This window comes from Ahaetulla prasina, chromosome 3, assembly GCF_028640845.1.
Source record: "Ahaetulla prasina isolate Xishuangbanna chromosome 3, ASM2864084v1, whole genome shotgun sequence".
NCBI lineage: Eukaryota > Metazoa > Chordata > Lepidosauria > Squamata > Colubridae > Ahaetulla > Ahaetulla prasina.
This window is the reverse complement of record NC_080541.1, coordinates 48,234,878-48,258,166: the sequence shown is the minus strand read 5'-3', so window position 1 is coordinate 48,258,166 and position 23,289 is coordinate 48,234,878. Positions and strand designations below refer to the sequence as shown.

At 34.1% G+C, this 23,289-nt stretch overlaps 1 protein-coding gene and 1 pseudogene across 4 annotated transcripts in view; one reads left to right on the top strand and one right to left on the bottom strand.

The window, feature by feature from the left end:
• The window catches only part of LYN (LYN proto-oncogene, Src family tyrosine kinase), a 42,759-nt gene extending 40,085 nt beyond the window's left edge, over nt 1-2,674 (top strand). For 2 of the 4 annotated variants that reach the window (XM_058175379.1, XM_058175380.1), the window contains 2 exons: nt 188-319; nt 1,098-2,674. In XM_058175379.1, coding sequence (XP_058031362.1) covers nt 188-319; nt 1,098-1,300 — 335 coding nt within the window. In that variant the 3' untranslated portion in view covers nt 1,301-2,674. The remainder of the gene's footprint in view (nt 1-187; nt 320-1,097) is intronic. The other 2 variants (XM_058175382.1, XM_058175381.1) reach the window with 1 other exon arrangement.
• Nucleotides 2,675-3,648: 974 nt separating this feature from the next.
• On the bottom strand, nt 3,649-23,140 carry LOC131195534 (kinesin-like protein KIF20A; annotated as a pseudogene).
• Nucleotides 23,141-23,289: the final 149 nt, after the last annotated feature.

The window sequence follows — 23,289 nt, the reverse complement described above, 5'->3', positions numbered from 1 at the left end:
ATGTTTTCCCTACTTGTTGTGTGTTCATGAAGGACAATTATGATAAAGCGGGGGATGAGGAGGAAAATAGGTTTTCCTGTTTTCCTAGAAGACATTACCCCATCACTTCACAATCCTTTCCAATTTCTTAACTACCTTTCACTTTTTAATGTCTAGATTTAAGATGGAATTATTTGTATTTCCATAGGTGCAAAGTTCCCTATCAAATGGACAGCACCAGAAGCCATTAACTATGGTTCTTTTACTATTAAATCAGATGTGTGGTCCTTTGGCGTTCTTCTGTATGAAATAATTACTTTTGGAAAAATTCCTTATCCAGGTTTGTGCTTCTTCCTATGTATTGTTCTGTTTTGTTTCTACTATATAGAGAGGTATCAGAGTAAATAAAAGGTATAGATCCAACATAGTTATTTGGTGAAAGATAAAAGAAAAAGTTGCTGGGAAAGTGTGGCTGCAACTATATCAGATGGAACAATGTTTTATTATAATAATAAATATTATATTTATATAATAATAATAAAAGAACCAGTACAACACACAATTAAGCAACTAACATTCAACAACTTAGGTTGCTTCACTAGTTGCATCTTTTCCTAGACAATAAAGTGTAAATCTGATTATTCTTTCGTAATTGGATAAATTGTTCCTATTGTTGTGGGCAAAGGTGGAAATGTTTGCTTTGGCTCATTATTGCCATTACTGAACTGGAGAATCAGTTGCAATACTTGGAGGCCAAAACAATTGAGGTTTGGTCCTACTCATTCCCAGGTTACAAGGAGTATTTCAACCTTGTTAATCAAGTATACAATGGCAAGACTTTTTCTTCAAAGCTTAGAAATAAGAAATTTTTGCCCCTTTTTGTGTTTTGAAGTTTTTATGATTTTCACAAATAATTTATTTAGGTTAAAGAAATATACCTAAATATTGCATTTCTCCAGGAAGCAAATCCTGCCCATTTTGTGAATAAAATGGATACAAGCACAGATTTTACCTTAGAAATGTATCTTTTCCTTTTCTAAATCAGTTCTTCTCATTTTGATATAATAAGACCAACCATATTAAAAAGTAACTTTTACTTTTTTCTAAAATTGTTTCAGGTATGAGTAATTCTGATGTAATGGCAGCCCTTCAACGTGGTTATCGCATGCCCTGCATGGAATCTTGCCCCTCTGAGCTTTATGATATTATGAAAACATGCTGGAAAGATAAAGCAGAAGAGAGACCAACATTTGAATATTTACAGAGTGTCCTTGATGATTTCTACACAGCTACTGAAGGACAATATCAGCAGCAACCATAGGAAGAAAAAAAAGAATTATTGCTCTTATTTCCAAATGGCAGGGACCTTTTAATAAGACAATGTAACTGAGCCAATTCTTTTATACTTACAAACATACATGTGTTGGAATACCCTAATTGTTTGTGGTACCCAAAATTGAAAGCTAGAGCTCAAGTGGGCAAAACAGATGATCAACATCTTGCTGAAGGCTTAGAAGTTTTTTTTTCTTCACTGATGCTTTCTTTGTATTTATATTAAGTAAACAACTAGTTGAAATGAATTATGATATAACAGAAGATCTTCCTCTGTATAAATCCTGGTGCAGAATCAAAGCTCTATGAAGGCAAGCAACAGTTACCCCAAATAGCCCTGTGCAACATGCATGGGGGAGGGGAGATTAGTCTGTTTTACAGCTGAGCTAGAAGCTATATGAGCTGCTGCATTTTGTTAACTGAAAAGCTGCCAAAGAGCTGAGGGAATCCCTTTATTTTTCTACCATTTCTTTGCCAAAAAAAAAGAAGTTTTTGTAAAGATCTATTCTCTAAGCATGGCTGAAAATGTCCCTTTAAAGGTATCCTTCAAAAATGGATAGTATGAAATATGCTGGAATTGAGAAGAAAATGGTATCACTTTAGAATAATCTTTTGTGGTTTTCTGGAATTCAACAGCTATTTTCCATTCCTAGTTTTTCCTGCTCTGATTATGTCATTTTATTACTGTAACTGTGTTTAGGGAAAAAGCCAACTAAAATGTGTAGCTTTAAAAATACAATTGCATATTGCAACTAAAAGTAGTATATTTTGGCACACACAAATTATATGGTGAAAAATAACTGAACATATTTAGAAGCAAGGGTCCTAGAACACAACTCATATTAAATAATATGGTAGTCTTCCAAAGACATCTCACAATATTGTGCATCAGGATTTTAGTAATTCTACCCACCCACCTAGCCCTGCGCGTGTGTGCGCGCGCACACACACACACACACACACACACACACGTGTCCTGTACTATATATTGGGAGGATAGTGTTTTGGGTGAATCTTCTGAAATGCTTTTCACCACTCCATTATCATCAACACAATGATTATACCTATGCTCAGTAGTGCTGGTCAATACTGTTACATACTTTTAATGAAGAAATTTATTTGGTAGACTGGTAATCAGACTGTCAACTTGTAAATACAATTTCAATGTTTTTGTGATTTTAATAAATAAGCATTATTGAAAATCTGAACCAATACAAGGTCAATTTCTTATTCCTTATTACAATAATGGACATTAATTTAACAAATTAATTCTCCTGGATTTACATATCTGTTCCAGAATATGAACCATTATACTGGAGTTTGAGTACATCAAATAGATGCCCTAGCTAGCTGGTCAGTGATAAAGGATGCTAGAAACTGCCCTTAGACATTATCTGGAATATCACAAGTTTCCATTTTTCCTGTAATGTATGTAGCTTCTCTTATAATCATTACAAGATATTTTTAGTTACATCTATTTATTAAATTATTATAAAATAAATATTTCCATAAAATGTCTTTTTAGTTCTTATAGTACTTTTTCCTTTCTTTGGAATTTTTAAAATACATTCTACTGTGGACAATAAATCCAGATTTTTCTAGAAACCAATTTGAATTTTTGAACAAATAATAACTGCAGAGAATGAAAACACCTCACTCAACATACTCCATATACTTCTGACAGCTTAACTTCTGCAAAATATCTGTCTCCTTTTACTAATTAAATATATAAAGTTATGCAAATTTAATGTCTTGGGAATTCCATATGTTTTATTGCACTTATATGGAAAGGAAAAAATTACAGATGGTGAACATGTACAAAAGAAATATAGTTTATTGGTGTCAAACAATTAGTCATAGTATCAAAATATAAACAATATGTCAATTATTAAAATTGTCCTGGCTGAATTCCTGGGGAGCAAAAGAACAAGGTAAGCTTTCTGCACATTTTCACAATGATTATAAACCTAAAGTATGTGAATGTTAAGATCTAAATATTATATGCACTGTTACAATAATTAAAAAAATAAGTTTACAAAAGAGGAAAACAGGAATGAAGGAATTTTAGAAGCCATAGCATTCTTAATATAAATATTATTTAGCATGCTTCCCTCATCTAATGCCCATGAAATATATTGGTAGAATAACTCTTCCTGACACAACAGCAAATTCTGTGGGTTGTAATCCCACCATCAGGAAGATGGCAAATTTAGAACCAAGATAAAAATTGCTATTTGTTTCAAGTGAACTCTTTTATGCTAATATTACCATGAACAAAATACAGGACAATTTATTCCTTTCAGATTAAGCTTACATCCCTGTGGTTTCCAATTTTATAAATTTTGGTTCAGTAAGTCCTGATCAGTATTATAGTTTCATTTTATGTGCTACTGACATCAATCTGGATGATGCAGAAAGTGACTCCAGATTTTACTTTTCAGTGTCTTAGGAACATCTGTTACTAACATTTCAGACTTGCAAAGAAGCATTAATCCTTTTTAGTTTTGTGTTGTTTAATACTTTTTGTACTTAATAGAACTTGGCTTTCTTTTAATTCTTGGAGGTGAGATTATGTGGCTTCAGGTTCATGGTCACATTTAGGCCTATTTTGAAGGCAAATTGTTTCTTGTTCCTATGAAAGCAAGATTTGTTTAAATAGAATTAGAACGTTGTCTTTTTAATCCTACTGGCTTCTTCCGAAACTGCAATCCTAACTGAATAGTTAATTTGTTTCCTTAAAAATATGGGGAAGAGACACTCCAACATTGCTGTCTGTTCTCATTCTAGTACCTAACTTACTCTGTTACTCTGATATGAATAAATCCTGATTGTTAATAATACTTTTTTGGAAGTGGCTGGGATACCTTGTTAATAATACTCTTTTGCAAGTGGCTATGGTACCTTTTCAGAATTTTGAACAACCATGTGAGATTGAATATCCAAATTTTATTTATTTTGCTACCCGTGACTACTCTTCAAAAAGAGTATTATTAACAACCAGGATTTATTCATATCAGAGTAACTTTAAACAGTGCATTGCACTCTGGAATTCCAATAGCCATATTGTTGCTTAGAGAGATGGGAGATTTATTCAATTAATAACTAAAATGATAAGTGGTCTAACAAACACTCATTCAGTGTCTGTTCAAACTTAAAATGATTCTGCATGAATGGCAGTTATGACTAACTTTTGTACTTATGGACATCACAGCCTAAATCGTGGTTGTGATTTAGGACTTTTCTGACAGCTTCCCACAAGAAAAATCATAAGTTGGAAGTTGAGTCACTTGAAGATAAGGTTCTCACTTAACAACCCACACAGTCCTTGCTTAACAATGGCAACCAGGACCTCTGGAACTGCTGGCCCTAAATGGTGCGGTCATGTATTTTGGGATTTTCAATCCCATCACTTAAAAATGAAGTCTCAATTAGCACTGTTAAGCAAGAATTACCTGTATTCACAATTACTTTTTAACTGAAAAAGTAGAATAACAGTGAAGCAGCTAAAATGATTTTAAATAAGGCCAAGAGCACAGAATTAGCTTTTGGAAAGCATATATCAGCATATTATTTTGTGTCTTGTAGCAGTTAATACATATTAAACAGATATGTGACCAACCTTAAGATTTGCCATCTGCTTTAATGTAGTGTTCTCAATTATTTTTCTATATTCTTCTTTGGCATCTTGCAACATTTTGTTTAACTTATGAATTTTCAATTTCAATGATTTTATTAACTGCAAAACAAAGTGTTTGAAAGTATTGAGAATGATGCTATCATCAACTGCCAACTTACGGTCTTTTATCATGCTACATGATACTATTAAATGTTTTATAAAATCTGGATATGTTAGAAATATAACATTCTAATATGCTGGAGTCGTATCCAATCCACTGGGAAAAAAGCCAGTTGGAAAAGCAAATGTACAGTTCTTTAGTTACAACTTGCTTCAAGACAACCCTTAACTTTCTTCATTTGTCTTTCAACACTTAAAGATGAATGAAACAGGGCTTTAATAAGTGGAAATGCCTATTTCACTTTTTCTCCCACTTCTTTTCTTTTGTATCAATCTTTAAATTCTAAGCCTGCAGGTAAGGCAATGACTGCAAAAAAAGTTATGTAGCTGGTCTCTTGATAACTATCCATGTGCCAGAAAGCCTATAGAGCAGGGGTTTTCAAACTCAAGGCCCATGAGGTGCTTAGATGTGGCCTGTGAGGTCACCCTGCAAATAGCAAAGGACTGGCCCGTGGTGCCTCTGCCAGCAAAAACGGAGCTCGGGGAGGGGGAGTGTGTGGCCCCACAGCCCCATTTTTGCTGGCAGAGGTCTAGCAAAACAAATCAAAACAAAAGGAAAAATGTTTCCCCTTTTGCATTTGAGCATGAAAGAAGGGACAGGAAAGGAGAAAGGGAAAGAGGAAAGACAAAGAAAAAGAAGGGAAGATGGAAAGAGAGCAAGGAATGAAAAATAAGGAAAGGGGAAGGAAGAAAAAAGAATGAAGAGGGAAGGAAAAAAGAAAAGGAAGGGAGGGAGGGAGATTATAATGTGAGGAAGCATCTGAGGGAAGTATTGCCTAAGGACTTGGCTACCACAGGTACCCAACATGACTGACATTAAACTGGCCGTGCCCACCCCAGCCCCACCTACACCATCCAAACACAACCCTGATGAAGCCCTCAATAAATCAAGTTTGATACCCCTACTCTTGAGCCAACAATTAGTTTTGTGAAGCTGGACCTTCAATGAATAGCAAAATTATATCAAATATGTAAGTCTATGTGCAATGAGCCAGTTCACTTCATCTTCACGCCAAACAACACTGGAAAGGTTGCTGTCATGCACTGGGCCAAGATCCATAGTTAATTTTACACATCCTTACAATCATTTCACATATTCATGAACTACTCAAATTAATGCTCAAGGTAACTTGTCTTATCTTTCAAGATATGCAAATGTGTTTAATAATACTAAAATTATCTACACTGAAATTGTGTTTTTAAATATTTTTTCCAGAACTATGCATCAACTTAATTGTTTTTCTATTTTTTTCTTTTCAATACTTTTACATTTTTTTACATGCTATATATATTTTAATCTATAAAGAGAATGATTATGATAATGTGTATTTTAGATTACAAATTTATTTTTTATAATAAATAACAAAGTTACCTCGTCTCTCTCTTTACACGGCTTCTGTAAAGCACCTGAAGTTTCTTCGATCATCTTGCATTGAGCATCTGTGAACACCAAATAAAGATAAGAATCCTGACCGGCATTCTAAATTGTAGGCAAGCTTAGGACACAGACTTCTTACCTAGATTCATCTTCCATTCTGTAGAGTCTGAACAGGGAATTTCCGAAGGCAGGGTATTTTGTTCTTCAAGTTTTAGTTTCAGCTCTAGTATTTTCATTTCTCTTTCCTGAGCAATAATATTCTATAATAGTTTAGGGCTTCATACAAATCACACAGTTTTAGAAATGCAAGAAAAATCATTTTGAACGTTGGTTTAGCATGATTCTTCTTTGTCCTTCGTCCAATTTTTTTTTTGATTTAATAATAATAATAATTCAAAACCTATTTCCTTAATCAAAATGAAACTTTCTAAAAAGCACAAGAAGCAATTTATGCTTCATGCTTGTTTCTGTTTTGGCTTACCAGTACTGAATTTGTAAATAATTTTATTTCTAAACTTTTTTATATTTCTGCTCATGTAAGCAGAGAGTTTATGAAGTTAGGTGGCCTTGTAAACATGACAAATGTGTTCAATCAACAAACAAGCCATTCAGTGTACTCTGAGATATATTTTCAAGTTTTATATTTACCAACTATACTTTGGGATAGAATTCCTGGAGATAGCTATACAAAAATGCCAAAATCTACAATAGGTTAAATTCAGGCATACCTGAACCTTTTCTTGTTCAGCTATGAATTCTTCTACTGGAACATAACGTTCTTCAACTTGGTCCATTGCACATTTGTATGCGTGCTTCTTTATGGCATCTTTATACATTACAAATTTATTTTCCAGTTTTTCTTCATAACTTTCTTTCATGTCTTCTAAGCGTTTACTGGATCAGCAAGATGCAACAACCAGAACACAGAGAACTTTTTAGCACTTAATTATTGCTATATTCAATTCCTTGCTCAGTTACCTTGATTTCAACTGGTAACCATTGAGAATGATTGATATAATGCTAACTAGTTTCAGATACCAGTTGTTTAGCTGTGCTGTTTTCTTACAGACATTTCATTACCTAAACAAGATAACATCATTAGTGCCAGTTCAGTGAGTCCCAAGAACCCATAATGCATCTATCTTAGTCCCCCACTAGTGAATGGAAAGAATCACTTCATCAATCCACTTGCCTTGTCAGGCCATTTTAGCTTTGCTTGAAATACTTTATAAAGTAAAAAGAAAAAATAAGTTTCAATTTAAACTCAGTTCCTGATGAATTAAGGTACATAAGCAAATTCATGCATCATTCTAGGCACAATACAGAAATTATTTGCCATTCCATCTACTTTTTCTGAGTGTTGGTTTGTTATTTTTTATTTCTGATTCTCCGATCTACCCTGAAAGCTTGGATTTTCCAGGTTGTTCCTCCATCCAGGTCCTAACACGGTCTAAACTTATTTCGCTTAGCAAAAGTTGGCTGGCTTTCGCCATCAGCTATGAGAACATCATGCCTGTCAGTGTTTTTATTTAGCTAGTTATTTCTTGACACTTACTGTACTGAACTTCTGATACAGGGAAATCTTTAAAAACCTGGAATCATACTGCAGAAAAATACTCTAAAGCTAGTTTGACTCATTACCAAATCCATTAACAAGGGCTGTTAGTGAATTCCTCTGCTCCTGCCTCCGCTGAAGATGTAATGCCAAGAGCCCTGATTCGTGAGCACCTTGTGACTTATTGATCATAAGAGGACAATACAGTATAACTAGAACAGTGTCAATCTTGGAAACTTTAACTTGCATGAACTTCAACTCCCAGAATTCTCCAGCTAGCCATCTTAAAGGTGCCAAGGTTGACAAACACTGAGCTAAAGTGTTAAGGATTTTCTCTATTACTCTCCCTGCACTGTGTCTAAATTATTGTTAATTTGGGATTACTTTTCTCTGTCTTGTTTTTTTCCCCAGGCATATGCACTTGAACTCTCCCTAGTACAGTATCAGCATTGCCTGTCTCTGTATTGTATTTCTTGTAAACAAATGTCCTTTCTGTTATAATTCTTATTTTCAGGAACTCTCTCGTATACAGAATGCTTTGCTTTCCAGAATCCATGTCTGCCTTTTTTTAAATGATACTTCCACTGAGTGTTTTTGTAAACAGCAGTATTCCTTCTGATATAATATTTCATAAAACATAAATTGTGTGTACAAAGCCTTGATCTAATAGTTCCTTCCAAATAAACATGCATGAGTAAGCCATGTATTTTAGCTTTCTACAGATGGGATCACCTTATTAATAGTTAGTTGGACAGAATATAGAAATGAAATGACGTATCAAAATTAGAGATTCTAAACGCATAATTTCAACACAAGGCATATAATCAAGGCTATGGTTTTCCCAGTTGCAATGTATGGCTGTGAAAGTTGGACCATAAGAAAGGCTGAGCGCCAAAGAATTGAGGCCTTTGAACTCTGGTGCTGGAGAAGACTCCTGCGAGTCCCTTGGACTGCAAGGTGAACAAACAAGTCAGTCCTAGAGGAAATCAACCCTAATTGCTCTTTAGAAGGTCAGATCCTGAAGATGAAACTAAAATACTTTGGCCACCTAATGAGAAAGAAGGACTCACTGGAGAATTGCCTAATGCTGGGAAAGATTGAGGGCAAAAGAAGAATGGAAGGAAAGAGAATGAGGTGGCTGAATGGAGTCACTGAAGCAGTAGGCGTGAGATTAAATGGACTCCAGAGGATGGTATAGGACAGGAAGGACTGGAGGAACGTTGTTCATGGGGTCGCGATGGGTCGGACACGACTTCGCAACTAACAACAACAACAACAAATCACATAATACATTCCACAATATTACCAAAGTTTTCTATGTATTATAGAAGCATAAAAGTGCTCAAAAGACTTGGAAATGATGTGGAGCAACTAAAAATATGTAAAAAATTGCCATAAAGTTTTAATTTTAATAAAATAAAATGCAAATAAGTTTTAAGCTAATTCTTTCAAATAACTTTGATAGCTGCTACACAAAATTAAGGTAGATCAGGGGTACATCTTTGCTGAAGTTCATATTCATAATTGAATTCTTTTCATGCAACTGCTGATTCATTTGGCTGCCCTTGAAATCGGACAGGCAGATGACTTTTGTCAGTCCCACCAATATATTTCCTATGACATACCTCCAAGCTTCTTCTGTTTCCATAAGTTGCTGAAACATTTCTTTGGCCATCTCTTTGCGTATTTGGACTTCAAGGAATAATTTGCCTTGCCTCTCTGCAATCAGTTTATTCTTTAGCATCTCTGTGGTTTTCAAGAGATCCTATAGTACCAACATGAACCACATATAGAAACATGAAAAAAATTGGAAGAAAAAAAAATTGGAAGAAAAAAAATAGAAGAAGTCATACCTAATATTGGAAGTTCACTAGCCAAAAGGCTTATTCTTAGACGTTTTATCTCAGGTTGTGCAGTATTACTAAAAATGGCCCAATGTACTTCACATATGAGCTGTATTGATTTTAAAATTTATTCTACTAAAAGCTTGGACCAAATTAAGTATGTCCTCTTTTGTTGAAATAAATGGAAAAATTATTACCATTGCACTGGTAGTTGAACATATGGCTGCTATAATTGTTCATGCAAAAGTAGAAGATGATTTCTCAACTAAGAATGCATATTGCATAGCACTGTAATGCAGGAATAAAAACATACAGTATACCAGTGACTCCTTGTGTTTAATTGTAAGTTTGCAGATATTTCAAAATGAAACTGCAGGCAAGGAACATAAAGCCTAAATTCCTGCCATTCTTATTTGGGTTCTGAAATTCACTAGTGGTGACGATCAATTGAATATTTTTTTTAAAAAAAAGTCTTTATTCTGGATATTGAATTTCAGAAAGTAACAGATGGGGAGAGGAGGTCTAAATTTATCATATGCATTCACTCCAGTCTGAATTACAAGCTTGTGTAAAAGATGCAGCCTTCTTTAATTATATTTGTAGTTCTTTAGAAAGGTTCCCAGATAATAGAAAACTATTCTATCTTTTTTTTAACTTGGGTTCTTCAAGATGATCAACCTCCTCTGCTTTTTTCTGACTTCATTTCTACTTTCACGAAGTCACTACTAGGCCTATAACACAATCAACATGTATCTGAGTTTACTTATCAAAGTTTCCAGTCCTTAAACCATAGCTCTTATCTTGTCATGATTCTTTTTGCACATGTACAAACCACATCTAACTGCTTTGAGTTGGAAAAATTATGGGTTCCTTCATTTCACCATGCCATAATATGTTTGAGTCATCTGTTACATCAATTCAACCACTTTGTATTTACAAATTATAGCTTATGATTTACAATTGTATGTTTTCCAACCAGCTATAACTTACACAACCTTTTTTTTTTTTTTTGTTAAACAAAACAACATTTTTTTCCTGAACATACTGTATTGTAAGGGTTTTTGACTACCTCATGGCTCAGAATAGTAATATCTATTTCCTCATCTTCAGAGGAAGAGGGAATATCGGCATAGATGGGAAATTGCTCAATTGATATGTCATCAAAATGCACTGCAGGTTTATCTTCTCTCCTGCTACACTTTGCAGGAAAATAATCAACGAGTTTGTGTTGAAATGTTGGAATGACCTAAAACACACAAACACACACAAAACACATTTTAAGATTGGTTAAAATGATAAGATCATTGTTTTAACTTAATTTTGTTTTTTGTTTTTGGAAAACTGGAGAAATTCTATTAACTTAATGGAAAAATCTTTTAGTTCATCATCAAGAGGTAATTTAATGATGGAAGACTGGAGATTCTGCAAGTATAAAATAGATACCTCTAGCTATTGTTACTACCTCTTACTAAGTTTTTTTTACTAGCTTTAGTATTTTCAGCAGTAAATACCCATTCACAGAGTAAATCTATGTACTCTGTCATTCAAAATTAAATTTTCACCACAAATGTATAATTTTCTATTATGAAGCAAACAACATAGAACGAGATAATGTATGTTCCATCCTATTTGGAAATTGGACAGGAGATCTGATGCTGGAGGGAACTGGACCTCAACATTTGAGAATCTATAAACATCACACCTTTATATTGGAAAAATATAATCACTAACAGCAGCTTCAACAATTGAATACTATTGTTCTCCCACAAAAAGCAGTTAAGTGCATAGTGTGTAGTGCAGATTAATTTTAAGCATTAAAGACAGAAGGAGTAAAATCATCTTCTCAGTTCAAACAAGATAAGATGATAAAGAAAACAAATCAATCACTATGGCAAAAGTGGTAGCATAAGATATGTGATATGCTCACTGTACTGTGAAGGATACAAAATCTTTCTTACTTGTTTTGCTACAGCAGAAAATTTCATTACATGAAGTGTTTCGTCATATGTGGAAGCACATTGACTAACGTTGACAATCATGCAGGCTTTGCCTTTACCACAGAAGAATGGTTGGAAGAGGCGAGTCAGTTTACTCTCTCGAAAAGGAATATAACTTGGCCTTAATCTTGGAGTAAAAATTGTATAAATGTTAACTTCAGAATCAGGATAATTTAATTTGCAAAATCCAAAGATGTCAGAGAAAAGGAGAGATAATTTTTTCTATAATAATTAAAAAGTGTGATCTTTGAGAAATGATACTGGCAAACATAACAATTTTTTATTACCTGCTGCAATAAACAGTTGTATTGTGTCATGCTGTCATAGAATAGAATAGAATAGAATAGAATAGAATAGAATAGAATAGAATAGAATAGAATAGAATAGAATAGAATAGAATAGAATAGAATTTTTTACTGGCCAAGTGTGATTGGAAACACAAGGAATTTGTCTTGGTGCATATGCTCCCAGTATACATAAAAGAAAAGATACCTTCATCAAGGTATAACACTTACAACACTTAATGATAGTCGTAGGGTACAAATTTAACACTTAATGATACAACACTTAATGATAGTCATAGGCTACAAATAAGCAATTAGGAAACCATATCAGTATAAATCGTAAGGATACAAGCAACATTACAGATTACTTTAAGGAAACCATAACTATCTTTTCATACTATTTGAAGTTATTAATGTATTAAACAGTTTTAAATTGAAGTTGTACTAAGCTTTATCTATGTTACTTACTTTGAGTTTTGATTTTGTTTCAGAGCTGCAATGCATTTTCCAAGAATAAGAAGAGAATTATTAATATTGCCAGCTTCTTTCAGTCTGTCTCCAAAGGTCTGAGCTTTATGGCATCTTTCTGAACCAGCCAGGTCACAGAGGGAAAGTCTGTATAAATCAACACATCCATCTAATTTCTTTTGATCTTACACTAGTTAAAGTAAATGAAAGCTATTTTCATTAAGATAGCTAAACTGTAATTATGAAAATGAGTTCACTCTCAGCTATTATACTACAATTCTGTAGCAAACAAATATATGCACATAGTGATTAATGGCCTTATTGCTACTTGTCTGGACTATTGCAATGCAATCTGTATGAAATTGCCTTTGAAGACTATCCAAGAATATGCACTGGAGTTAAAATGCAGCAGTCTAGTCATTGGTAGGTGTCTGCTACTATCTGTATTGTGAGTCTTGCATTGGCTGCCCATAAGCCCTAGGTACAATCAAAAGTGCTGATTTTAACCTATAAAGCTTTGTAACACTTATGTTTAGATACCAGCAGGAGTGCCATCTCCAACTAGATGTAAACTGTCAGATGCATTTTTCCTGAGAAAAACTACTGGTATCATCACATTGTGATGAGGTGAATATGCTGGAGATCCTCCTCCTCCCCCCCCCCCACCATTATGGCCCTAAACTTTGAACCTATCTTTGTTTGAAAGTAAGGCTAATTTCTTCTTTGGTTGCTTTGCAGAATTTAATTAAAACAAAGCTCTTCTGAAGGGAAGTTTTGGACTAATGGGATGTTATCAATTATTTCTATTATATGTATGTTTTTTTGGGTTGTTATATATTTTTATATATTGTAAATTGTTCACCAAGGATGTTTTAATTATGCATCTTGCATAGTTTACTATTGTTAGCTTTTTTTTACTATTGTAAGTGTTGGAGAGTTGACATACAAATACAATCAATCAATAAATCTACATTACTATACTGTACTCTATCATTAGTGAAGTGACACTTACTCAGAGATTCCAAGAGTGCGTGGTACATCTTCATCACTCAGACTGAGGAGTCGAATAGAAAATATACTATGACTAGAGGGAAAAAGCACCAGATATGTTATGTTGTGTTCTAATCTTTATCAAGCATTTTAATATTTCACTGTGGCATATGAATAGCATAACTATTATTATCAGTTTAGAAAAGTATTTGAGTAAACTAGTGGACTGTTCTGGTAAACTTGTGAATTGTCCTAGTGGACAATCACTTAAATATGAGCCAGCACTGTGCTGCATCTGCCAAAAAAGCCAACAGTCCTAGACTGCATTAACAGAGGGATATAATCAAGATCACATTAAGTGTTAATACCACTTTATAATACTTCACAGTGCTAGAAGAAATATAAAATCTGCGAACGATTGTGGGTAATTGGGTTTTGGGTTTTTTTGCAGTTCTATAGTGTAAGCTGTAGTTAGTCCTGTGTGCATACTTTCTTCATTCCTTTTCCATCATACCATTTATTATACTTTGCATGTGATGTCATTAGCTCAAGAAGGAAGAGAAGCTAAATTAAAGGAAGCAAACCTTCGACTGGATTGTTGGTTCATCTTGGTGCATGCCAAGCTTCTATTCTTATTTCCTATTTTAAGTATTTTACAAGCCTCTTCTGAATTTGATATATTGACCCATTTTAAATCTGGGAAAGAAAATAACATCAGCATATATTAAAAATGAAACTATAGCTCTGTTTATTCACTGTGCAGATATAACAACTTGCTGCTTCTTTGCAATGCATTCCTGTACATGACTATTCAGAAAGTACTCCTGCTGTGTTCAAACTAACCTTGCTTTTGAACGTAAGATATAATATGAACATAAAGATAATGAACATAAGATAACATAAGATAAGAAAATGGACACACATGTTTCTTTCTTGTACTCAGAAAACAATTATCAGGGCCTTAAACAGAACAAAAAGACGACACAAGATGAATAAAAGAGAACATAATGATAACATAAGATAGGAGTTCGACTTCTCACAAAGCCTTGACTCAAGACCAGTATAAAAGGCACCTTTTAATGTCCAGAGTTGTCCCACTGTTTTTGAGCTGAAATTTCACCCTAATTTTTTGACATAGATTTCTATTTATAAAATAATATTTGAATTCTGGCCTGAGTTACATATACCTAACAAGAAGCCTACATAATCAATAAAGCTAATGTTAAGATTAACCAAATAATCAGCAAATATGATTATTAACAAAAAATATAACATTGTTTTATAGGTTATAGAACAACCAATTTACAATGCACTCTTATCCAAGTTGTAACTTGGAAACCAACGGAAGTTAATATAGGTGTCATCTTCTATTATGAAAAAGGATTTTCATTAAATAAGAGACTCAAACTAAGTTACTTGCTTTTGAAAAATAACAAACTTTATATGAAACTGAGCATTTGTTTACTACAACAAGTAATTTCTGAATTTGCCTAAGAGGAGAAATAGATTCCATCTGCTATTGCAAAAATTGTCCAGCATTTAGTACTAGGCAATGTCCCAGGAACTAACAACTAGGCTACCAAAATAATCATTGAAATCTATCTTAGACCTAGTAATTGTCTAGCTAGTAACAACAAAGTGACAGTGTTACCTTTAATGTAAAAGTTTCCTCCTTGATCCTCACAGATTCTTAAAACTTTGCGTTTCTGATTTTTCAAGACTGGTAGCAAGTCCAGTAAGTCATAAATATATTCATTATAAATTTCAAAGAAGGAAACCCAAAGTGATGCCAAGGTTTTCTGACCCATTGTATAAGCCTCTGATTTTACAAATTCAGACTTGTAATCTGCTTACAAAAGTTTGAGGGACAGCAAAAAGAACATTTATTCAACAAAGTAATGACATTTTATTCACATTTATAGATACATTATTATCCTTGTTAAACGCTAGTATTAAGGACCTGATTTCATGCCTAATAATGCTTCAGAATGTTGGCTTTTTTTTAAAATTTGAATTTATATCCCGCCCTTCTCCGAAGACTCAGGGCGGCTTACATTGTGTTAAGCAATAGTCTTCATCCATTTGTATATTATATACAAAGTCAACTTTTATTGCCCCCAACAATCTGGGTCCTCATTTTACCTACCTTATAAAGGATGGAAGGCTGAGTCAACCTTGGGCCTGGTGGTGCAGTAATTGCAAGCAGCTGTGTTAATAACAGACTGCATTAGTCTGTTGAGCCACCAGAGGCTTTGAAGAACTGGTAGAAGAAATACAGCTTTGTTTTGACATATTCCATATTATTACACAAACTTTCTGCATTTTATATCTCATTCTCTCCAGGGCATGGCACTTTTTCACATTTTCCTAACAAGATGTATAGGTACGTGTGTGTGTGTGTGTGTGTGTGTGAGAGAGAGAGAGAGAGAGAGAGAGAGAGAGAGAGAAAGAGAGAGGGAGAGAAAGAAAGAAAGAAAGAAAGAAAGAAAGAAAGAAAGAAAGAAAGAAAGAAAGAAAGAAAGAAAGAAAGAAAGATTCATTATTTACTTTACCTAACTGGTCCAAAGGAAGGTTTGGTGAGTTGTAGCTGTATGACATTGATTCTGAAGGTTTCCAAATATTTTCAGTCTCCTTGAAAAATATTATATAGATTAATTATATTTTATTCTTATTCAGTTATATGAATTTGTTTTTTAAGAAAATTAAATTAATTTCCATTTTTAAAAAAAAAGCTATTATAGCTTCCAATGAATCTAGCATTAAAATGCATATTTCCCAAAACTTCACATATGTTTTTCTGAGAATATTAAAGCATGTCAAGATTTTCCAGAGATTAACATATTAACTAACATGTTTTGCCATTCTCCTGCCTTATGTGTGCATCTATTTTTAATACATCATATGTTTTAATTCACAGACAGTAAAGTGCTGTGTATTATTAATATATTTTTATTCTATTATTCATATAAACTTTAAATAGTTTTGTAAGCAATCCTGCAAGGTTTTAAATATTTTTAAATATGTGGCTATTTTAAGACAAGCTATTCTCCTGTGATGAAGTTTGAGACCCGGTTATATACTTGGAGCTGGATGTCTTAACATATTTCTGCAGCTTCTGGAAAGCATTTCAGCTACTGGTAATTGACAAGTAAAATCTAGATAGTCCTCTAGTTATGACCACAACTGACCCCAACATTATGTCATTAAGTGAAACGCCCCATTTTACGACTTTTCTTACCACAGTTGTTAAGTAAATCATTGCACTTGTTAAGTTACTAACATGGTTGTGAAGTGAATCTGGATTCTCTATTGCAGGGGTCTCCAACCTTCCTCAGCAAGCTGGCTGAGGAATTTTGGGAGTTGAAGTCCACAATTCTTAAAGCGGCCAAGGTTGGAGAACCCTGCTCTTTTGATTTTATATGTCAGAAGGTCTCAAAAGCTGATCACATGACTCCAGGATTCTGCAACCATCATAAATACGGACCCTTCACCAAGCATCTGAATTTTGATCATGTGACCATGGGAATGTTGCAAAGGCTGTAAGTGTGAAAAACAGTCATAAGTCTCTTTTTTCAGTCCACTGTAACTTTGAACAGCCACGAAACAAACTGTTGTAAGTCGAGGACTACTTGTACAATGAAATACTTGAGCTGCATGATGGATCACCAAAATGATAATTAAAAACATTATTTCACGCATCCCCCTTAAAGCAAAAATAGGTGCAGATAAGAATAATTTCAGTGTAGCCTTAGGAATTGTTTTAGCTATTGTTTTTTCTATTTTTCTTTAGATGTATTTTTATATTTCATTTTTTCCCAGTAATTAACCTTGTGTATCCTAGGTGAAAGAATGGACTATAATATCAAGGCAGAAATCAACTTGCAGTTTAAAGAGCACATCCGTGGATTTATTTAACTCATTCTATAGTTTTTGTTCTGTATAGAAAACACCACCCACCAATTTTTTTCATTGCCTGTGGACTCATTCCAGTCTCAAATTCTGGCTAAGAAAAAAGACAACAAGCTCCTATTCTAGAAAAAAGAAATGGTGGGTTCATATGACTTAAAGGACTTACACTGTTTCTTTATTCTTGCCAATAATACTTGCTCATCATAAACACTGCATAGAATATGGAATTTCCAGGGAATGTCTAGCTATTACTGGAATGCAATTCCAATATATCAACCTTACATCTTCTCTTCTATTGACCACCATGAACAATAGGAGAAATAGCAAAAAAATGAAATTTTTCTTTGTTCCTTTGTGGCTGCACTGCTTGATCCTAAGTTGAAAAATAATAGAATAACAGAGTTGGAAGGGACCTTGAAGGTCTTCTAATCCAACCCCTGCTTAGGCAGGAAACCCTACACTACTTCAGACAAATGGTTATCTAATCTCTTCTTAAAAACTTCCAGTGTTGGAGCATTTTTTTGTTTTGTTTACATTTATATGCCGCCCTTCTCCGAAGACTCAGGGTGGCTTACAGTGTGTAAGGCAATAGTCTCATTCTATTTGTATATTTACAAAGTCAACTTATTGCCCCCCCAACAATCTGGGTCCTCATTTTACCTACCTTATAAAGGATGGAAGGCTGAGTCAACCTTGGACCTGGTGGGACTAGAACCTGCAGTAATTGCAGGCAGCTGTGTTTTAATAACAGGCTTCTTACAGCCTGAGCCACACCGTGGCCCTTTGCAACTTTAGGAGGCAAGTTGTTCCACTGATTAATTGTTCTGTCAGGAAATTTCTCCTTAGTTCTAAGTTGTGTCTCTCCTTGATTAGTTTCCACCCATTGCTTCTTGTCCTGCGCTCAGGTGCTTTGGAGAATAGTTTGACTCCCTCTTCTTTGTGGCAGCCGCCCAGAGATATTGGAACACTGCTATCATGCCACCCCTAATCCTTCTTTTCAAAAGACTAGACATTTCCAGTTCCTGCAACCTTTCTTTATGTTTTATCCTCAAGTGCCCTAATCATCTTTGTTGTTCTTCTCTGCACTCTTTCTAGAGTCTTAACACCTTTTATACATTGTGGCGACCAAAATTGGATGCAGTATTCCAAGTGTGGCCTTACCAAGGCATTATATTCTTGGATTTTCTCCTTCACCCTGCTTTTTACAGGAAGAGCATGATAATTTCCTTTTCCTCTTTAGCTTTAGAACAGAGAGCTCAAAATTGTGAGCTTTCTATCACAGAGGTTGATTTCTTTTCTTTTCTTTTCTTTTTGCATTTATATCCCACCCTTCTCCGAAGACTCAGGGCGGCTTACACTATGTCAAGCAAGAGTCTTCATCCATTTGTATATTATATACAAAGTCAACTTATTGCCCCCAACAATCTGGGTCCTCATTTTACCTACCTTATAAAGGATGGAAGGCTGAGTCAACCTTGGGCCTGGTGGGGCTTGAACCTGCAGTAATTGCAGGCAGCTGCTGTTAATAACAGACTGTCTTATCAGTCTGAGCCACAGAGTTAATTAATTTCTTAATTAAATTTGTTATTTTGATCTTAAAGTCTGTCTCTAGGTATATTTAATTGGTTTGGTTATACTCTTACACATACACATAGCTAAATAAGAACCTCAATGAATTACGTAGAAAATTCTAGTAAGGGTTATGTGGAGTTTTGCCTATGAAGCCTTACATGACTTTTAACGCATGATAATACTAAACATATTGGTCCCACTTACCCAGAGGTGGGCGTCACATAATGTAACAACCAGTTGGCCCAGAACAAAAAATGCAAGCGTGCACGGCATCGAACACATGGCAATTGTATAGGATGGGATAGTACCAGGATGTGGAGGCGGACCCAGCCGCTGGTTGGAACTACCGGTTTGCCTGAACCAGTCTGAACTGCAGCAGCCCACCTCTGCACTTACCTCTTTTAAAGAAAAAAGAAGTGCAGCTTTCATGGATTCTTCTTGCTTAACTTGCATATCATTTAGCCTCTTGGTAAGATTACTGAAGCAAGGTTTTAAATTCATCTTTGAATACTGTCTTCCTTTTATATGATTAAAGATCATATCTAGGGAACGAGGAAGAATGCCACCATCCTTTGGACAACCTAAGGATACAATTAAATTTGTTTCCTTTCATGCTTTCTATAGGAAGAGCATGATAGTTTCTTTTTCCTCTTTAGCTTTAGAACAGAGAGCTCAAAATTGTGAGCTTTTTGTAAAATTAGATGATGTTCTGAATTTTGAACCTCAGATTATACCTTGGACAGTGAAACTTTTGCCTGCATTAGTAACGCCGTAAGTAAAAACAAGGCCATTTCTTCCGTCAAGGTAAGCATTTACAATGTCTTTCATTGTGCCTTCAAAAAATTCATTTTGCGTTGTATCTGGTCCAAAAACCTACACAGAGAATACAAGTTATTTTCAGAGACAAATTAAACAGGATGCATGAGAGCTTTACAAACAATCTTTACAACTTTTTTTTTACTTTTACTTTTTTAGGAATGCGCAGATTATTCCAAAAACACTTCTGTTAGATTTTTTTTCCCATCCCTTTTCATCACGTTTTCCATTTTTGAAACCACAAGAAAAATCTGCATTGGCTTCAGAACATAATTTATCTAACGTAACTATGGCACATGGATATTAGATATAAAATTCCCTGGTGAATATTGACTATGTGATGAAAAAAAAATGTGATGAGAAAAAAATTCTGTCTAGATTGTTCAACTCATGAAGCAGCAAAGTGCATGTTGGATTTTCTACTCAAAATAGCACTTGTGGAAAATAAATTATTTTAGCTTAATAAAGGTTCACCCTCAAATTCAAGTATGGTTCTGATCTAAACTGGACTCTCCAGGAACTGCTATTAGAAATGATCGTGTTTATATATATTTTATGTGATGTTAGATTAGACCAGAGAATGTAGAAGCCAATTTGATTTTAAAAGCTTTGATTCCACTGAAATAATGAACTGGGTGTCCCTTTACTGTTGGTCACTTGGTTACTATTAAAAACTAATTTGTACTTAATTATATAGTGTATAAAATTGAATATTTAAGACTGCAATTTCTTACAAATTACTAAACAAAAAACTATTTTGACACTAATAGTAACCTGTAGTTTGAAAACTCTGAAATATGGGGCATGGCGGAAAAGACGGACAGCTTACCTTTGTGAAGGTGAATTGATGTGCAGATTGTCCAATCTTCTTGTCATTATTCTTTATTTGCGCCAATTCTTTTGGAGCCTGAAGTGTTACTGTCTCTTGATTTTCAATAATTAAGCAGTCCTTAATACAAAAAGCTTTTTAATATCCTTTACAAATTAAATGATATTACACAATGTCCAAGATATGCAGTATATGCAAACCCCTTGTATTATCCATTTATTGTTCAAAACAACTCAATGGAGCCCAGAGTTGTAGAAATAGCAGAAGATATTCTTCTACAGCAGTGTTTTTCAAATGTTGACTTTAACTATGTTGATTGGGGAATTCTGGGAGTTGATTCCATACATCTTAACATTGCTATGGTTGTTAAAACTGTTCTATACCAAGAAAAGCTATTTTCTGATACACATTCAGGCAGGAGAACCAACATATTTAGATTTAGGATCTAAACATGCTGCATTGTAAATTTTCAATTTACACTTTATTTATATGTTTATTTAAAATATGCATTAGTTATCATATAGCTAAAACATCTCATACTGCTGTTCACTTAAAGCACAACCTAATCTATATAAACACAAGCAATATAAAACATAAGAGTTAAAAATAGCAGTGTCTTACGCAGAAATCAATATTTAAAAGCATAACAGGAGAAAAAAAATCAGATTAAATTAAAATACTTTTAAATGCATAAAATGAAAATTTATACCAAAAATATTTCCTAAATGAAGAGCTCTTGCTAAAACAAATGGCTGCCAAGTAGCTATCCCTGTATAGTTTAAAAACAGTAATTGGGAACAGCAACTCTATTGCTAGGCAGCATGATGTCACATGAGCACACTGGCTTCCAACAACTGTGTCAGTTCTGGTTTCTGTCATTAAAAAAACCTTGCATAGTTGTTAGGCATGATGTTACATTATTACCATTTGCGGCCTACTGCTTGTTTGCCCACTGACTTTTTCTGTTGGAAGCCAGCAGTAAAGCTCACTAATGGTGATCATGTGAGGATATTTGTGATGGCCTAATTGCCTGAATTGTGATCACATGACCACAAAGACATTGTAAGGGCTGCAACAAGACCAGTCATAAGTCTCCTCATTCAGTGCGGTGGTAGCTTCAAATAGACACTGAACAAGTGGTCATTAAACGAGGACTCCTATAACATGAGAGCCATAGGAACAGGTCTACAGCAATGATTTCAGAACTCAACTAGAAATAAACTGGAAGAGACACATTTCCATTAATGACAAAACCATTGTTAAGGCAATCATAAGCAAATCATAACACATTCTAGTATAGGTGATATTTAGACAATGATGATGAAAAGCAATCTAAGAGCTTGTTAAGAAACCAAAATAGTGAAAATATCATTTTTAGATTACTTGTTCTGAATACTCAATATAATGTATAACAAACCTGGTTTTCATTATTTTCAAGCTCTGCCTTTGAGAAGGGCCGAACTCTCAAGTAAACTTTCAGTGGCTGATATAATTCCTTAAAGAAGAAATTAATAAATATATAATGTTTATTTTATCCTTTAGAATTACTAGTCTTGAATATCCTATCATTTACTTTCTAAATTGCCTCAATTTTACTTTTGTGCCTAAAATTTTACTTCTTTCAAACATTATTTTTTAGTAAAATCAGCTCTGTGCATGCTCATGATTTAACCACCCTACATATGGGGATGGGGTGAAAATATTTCTGATTTTAAGGGATCAAAGTTTGGGTCAGGGTTCAAGCATCACAATATGCCCTAATGAGGTTTGCTAGATTTATAAACTATTGTTCTAGTTTGTAAACCAGAATCTATGAGAGCCTGTGCTGTGAATGCAACAATTTGTAGTTTATCTAACAAATTATCAGTAAACCATCACTTCACACAATCCATAAATAGTCCACAAAGTTTAAGTTGGTAGCAATTTCTTATTATTTAGGTCCATTAATCTGGTAGCATAGTACACGCTGCTCATCTTAACTTTATTTCATTTTCCTTGTATTGTGTTTTCAATCATTGTGAGAAGCAACCATGTAATAAAAACAACACATTGTTCTAACTCTCTTTGTGTTTATTATGTTCATAATCACTTGGTCCTTTTATGATATAATTTAAGATTCATCAGTGGGACAGGAGCTTTCTCCAATGTTTTTCATGGGATAGACTTGAGGGTTAAAAAATTTAGCATTCACATACAGTATGTGAACCATAGAAATCTTGGCAAGCATCCTTAGTGGTTAAACAGAAAGTCATCTACCTTCACTTCTTGCTGTTCTTCAGGACTAGATACTTCAGTCAATTCTTCACAAGATACTGCTTCTACCATGCCACACCCCATGAAAGCAGTTCCATAATTTTCTTGGCAATTCATTCTTCACTATATGACAGCAGAAAAAAAAATCCTAGCTTATATGTAATGTCCTTTTTAACCAAAAAACCCCCTGTAGTTAGTGTTATGAACCTAGTATTACTTATTAGACAACTAATTATAATGTAAATGTTTTTATTATCATAAAGATCTATTGATTTCAATTCAAATAT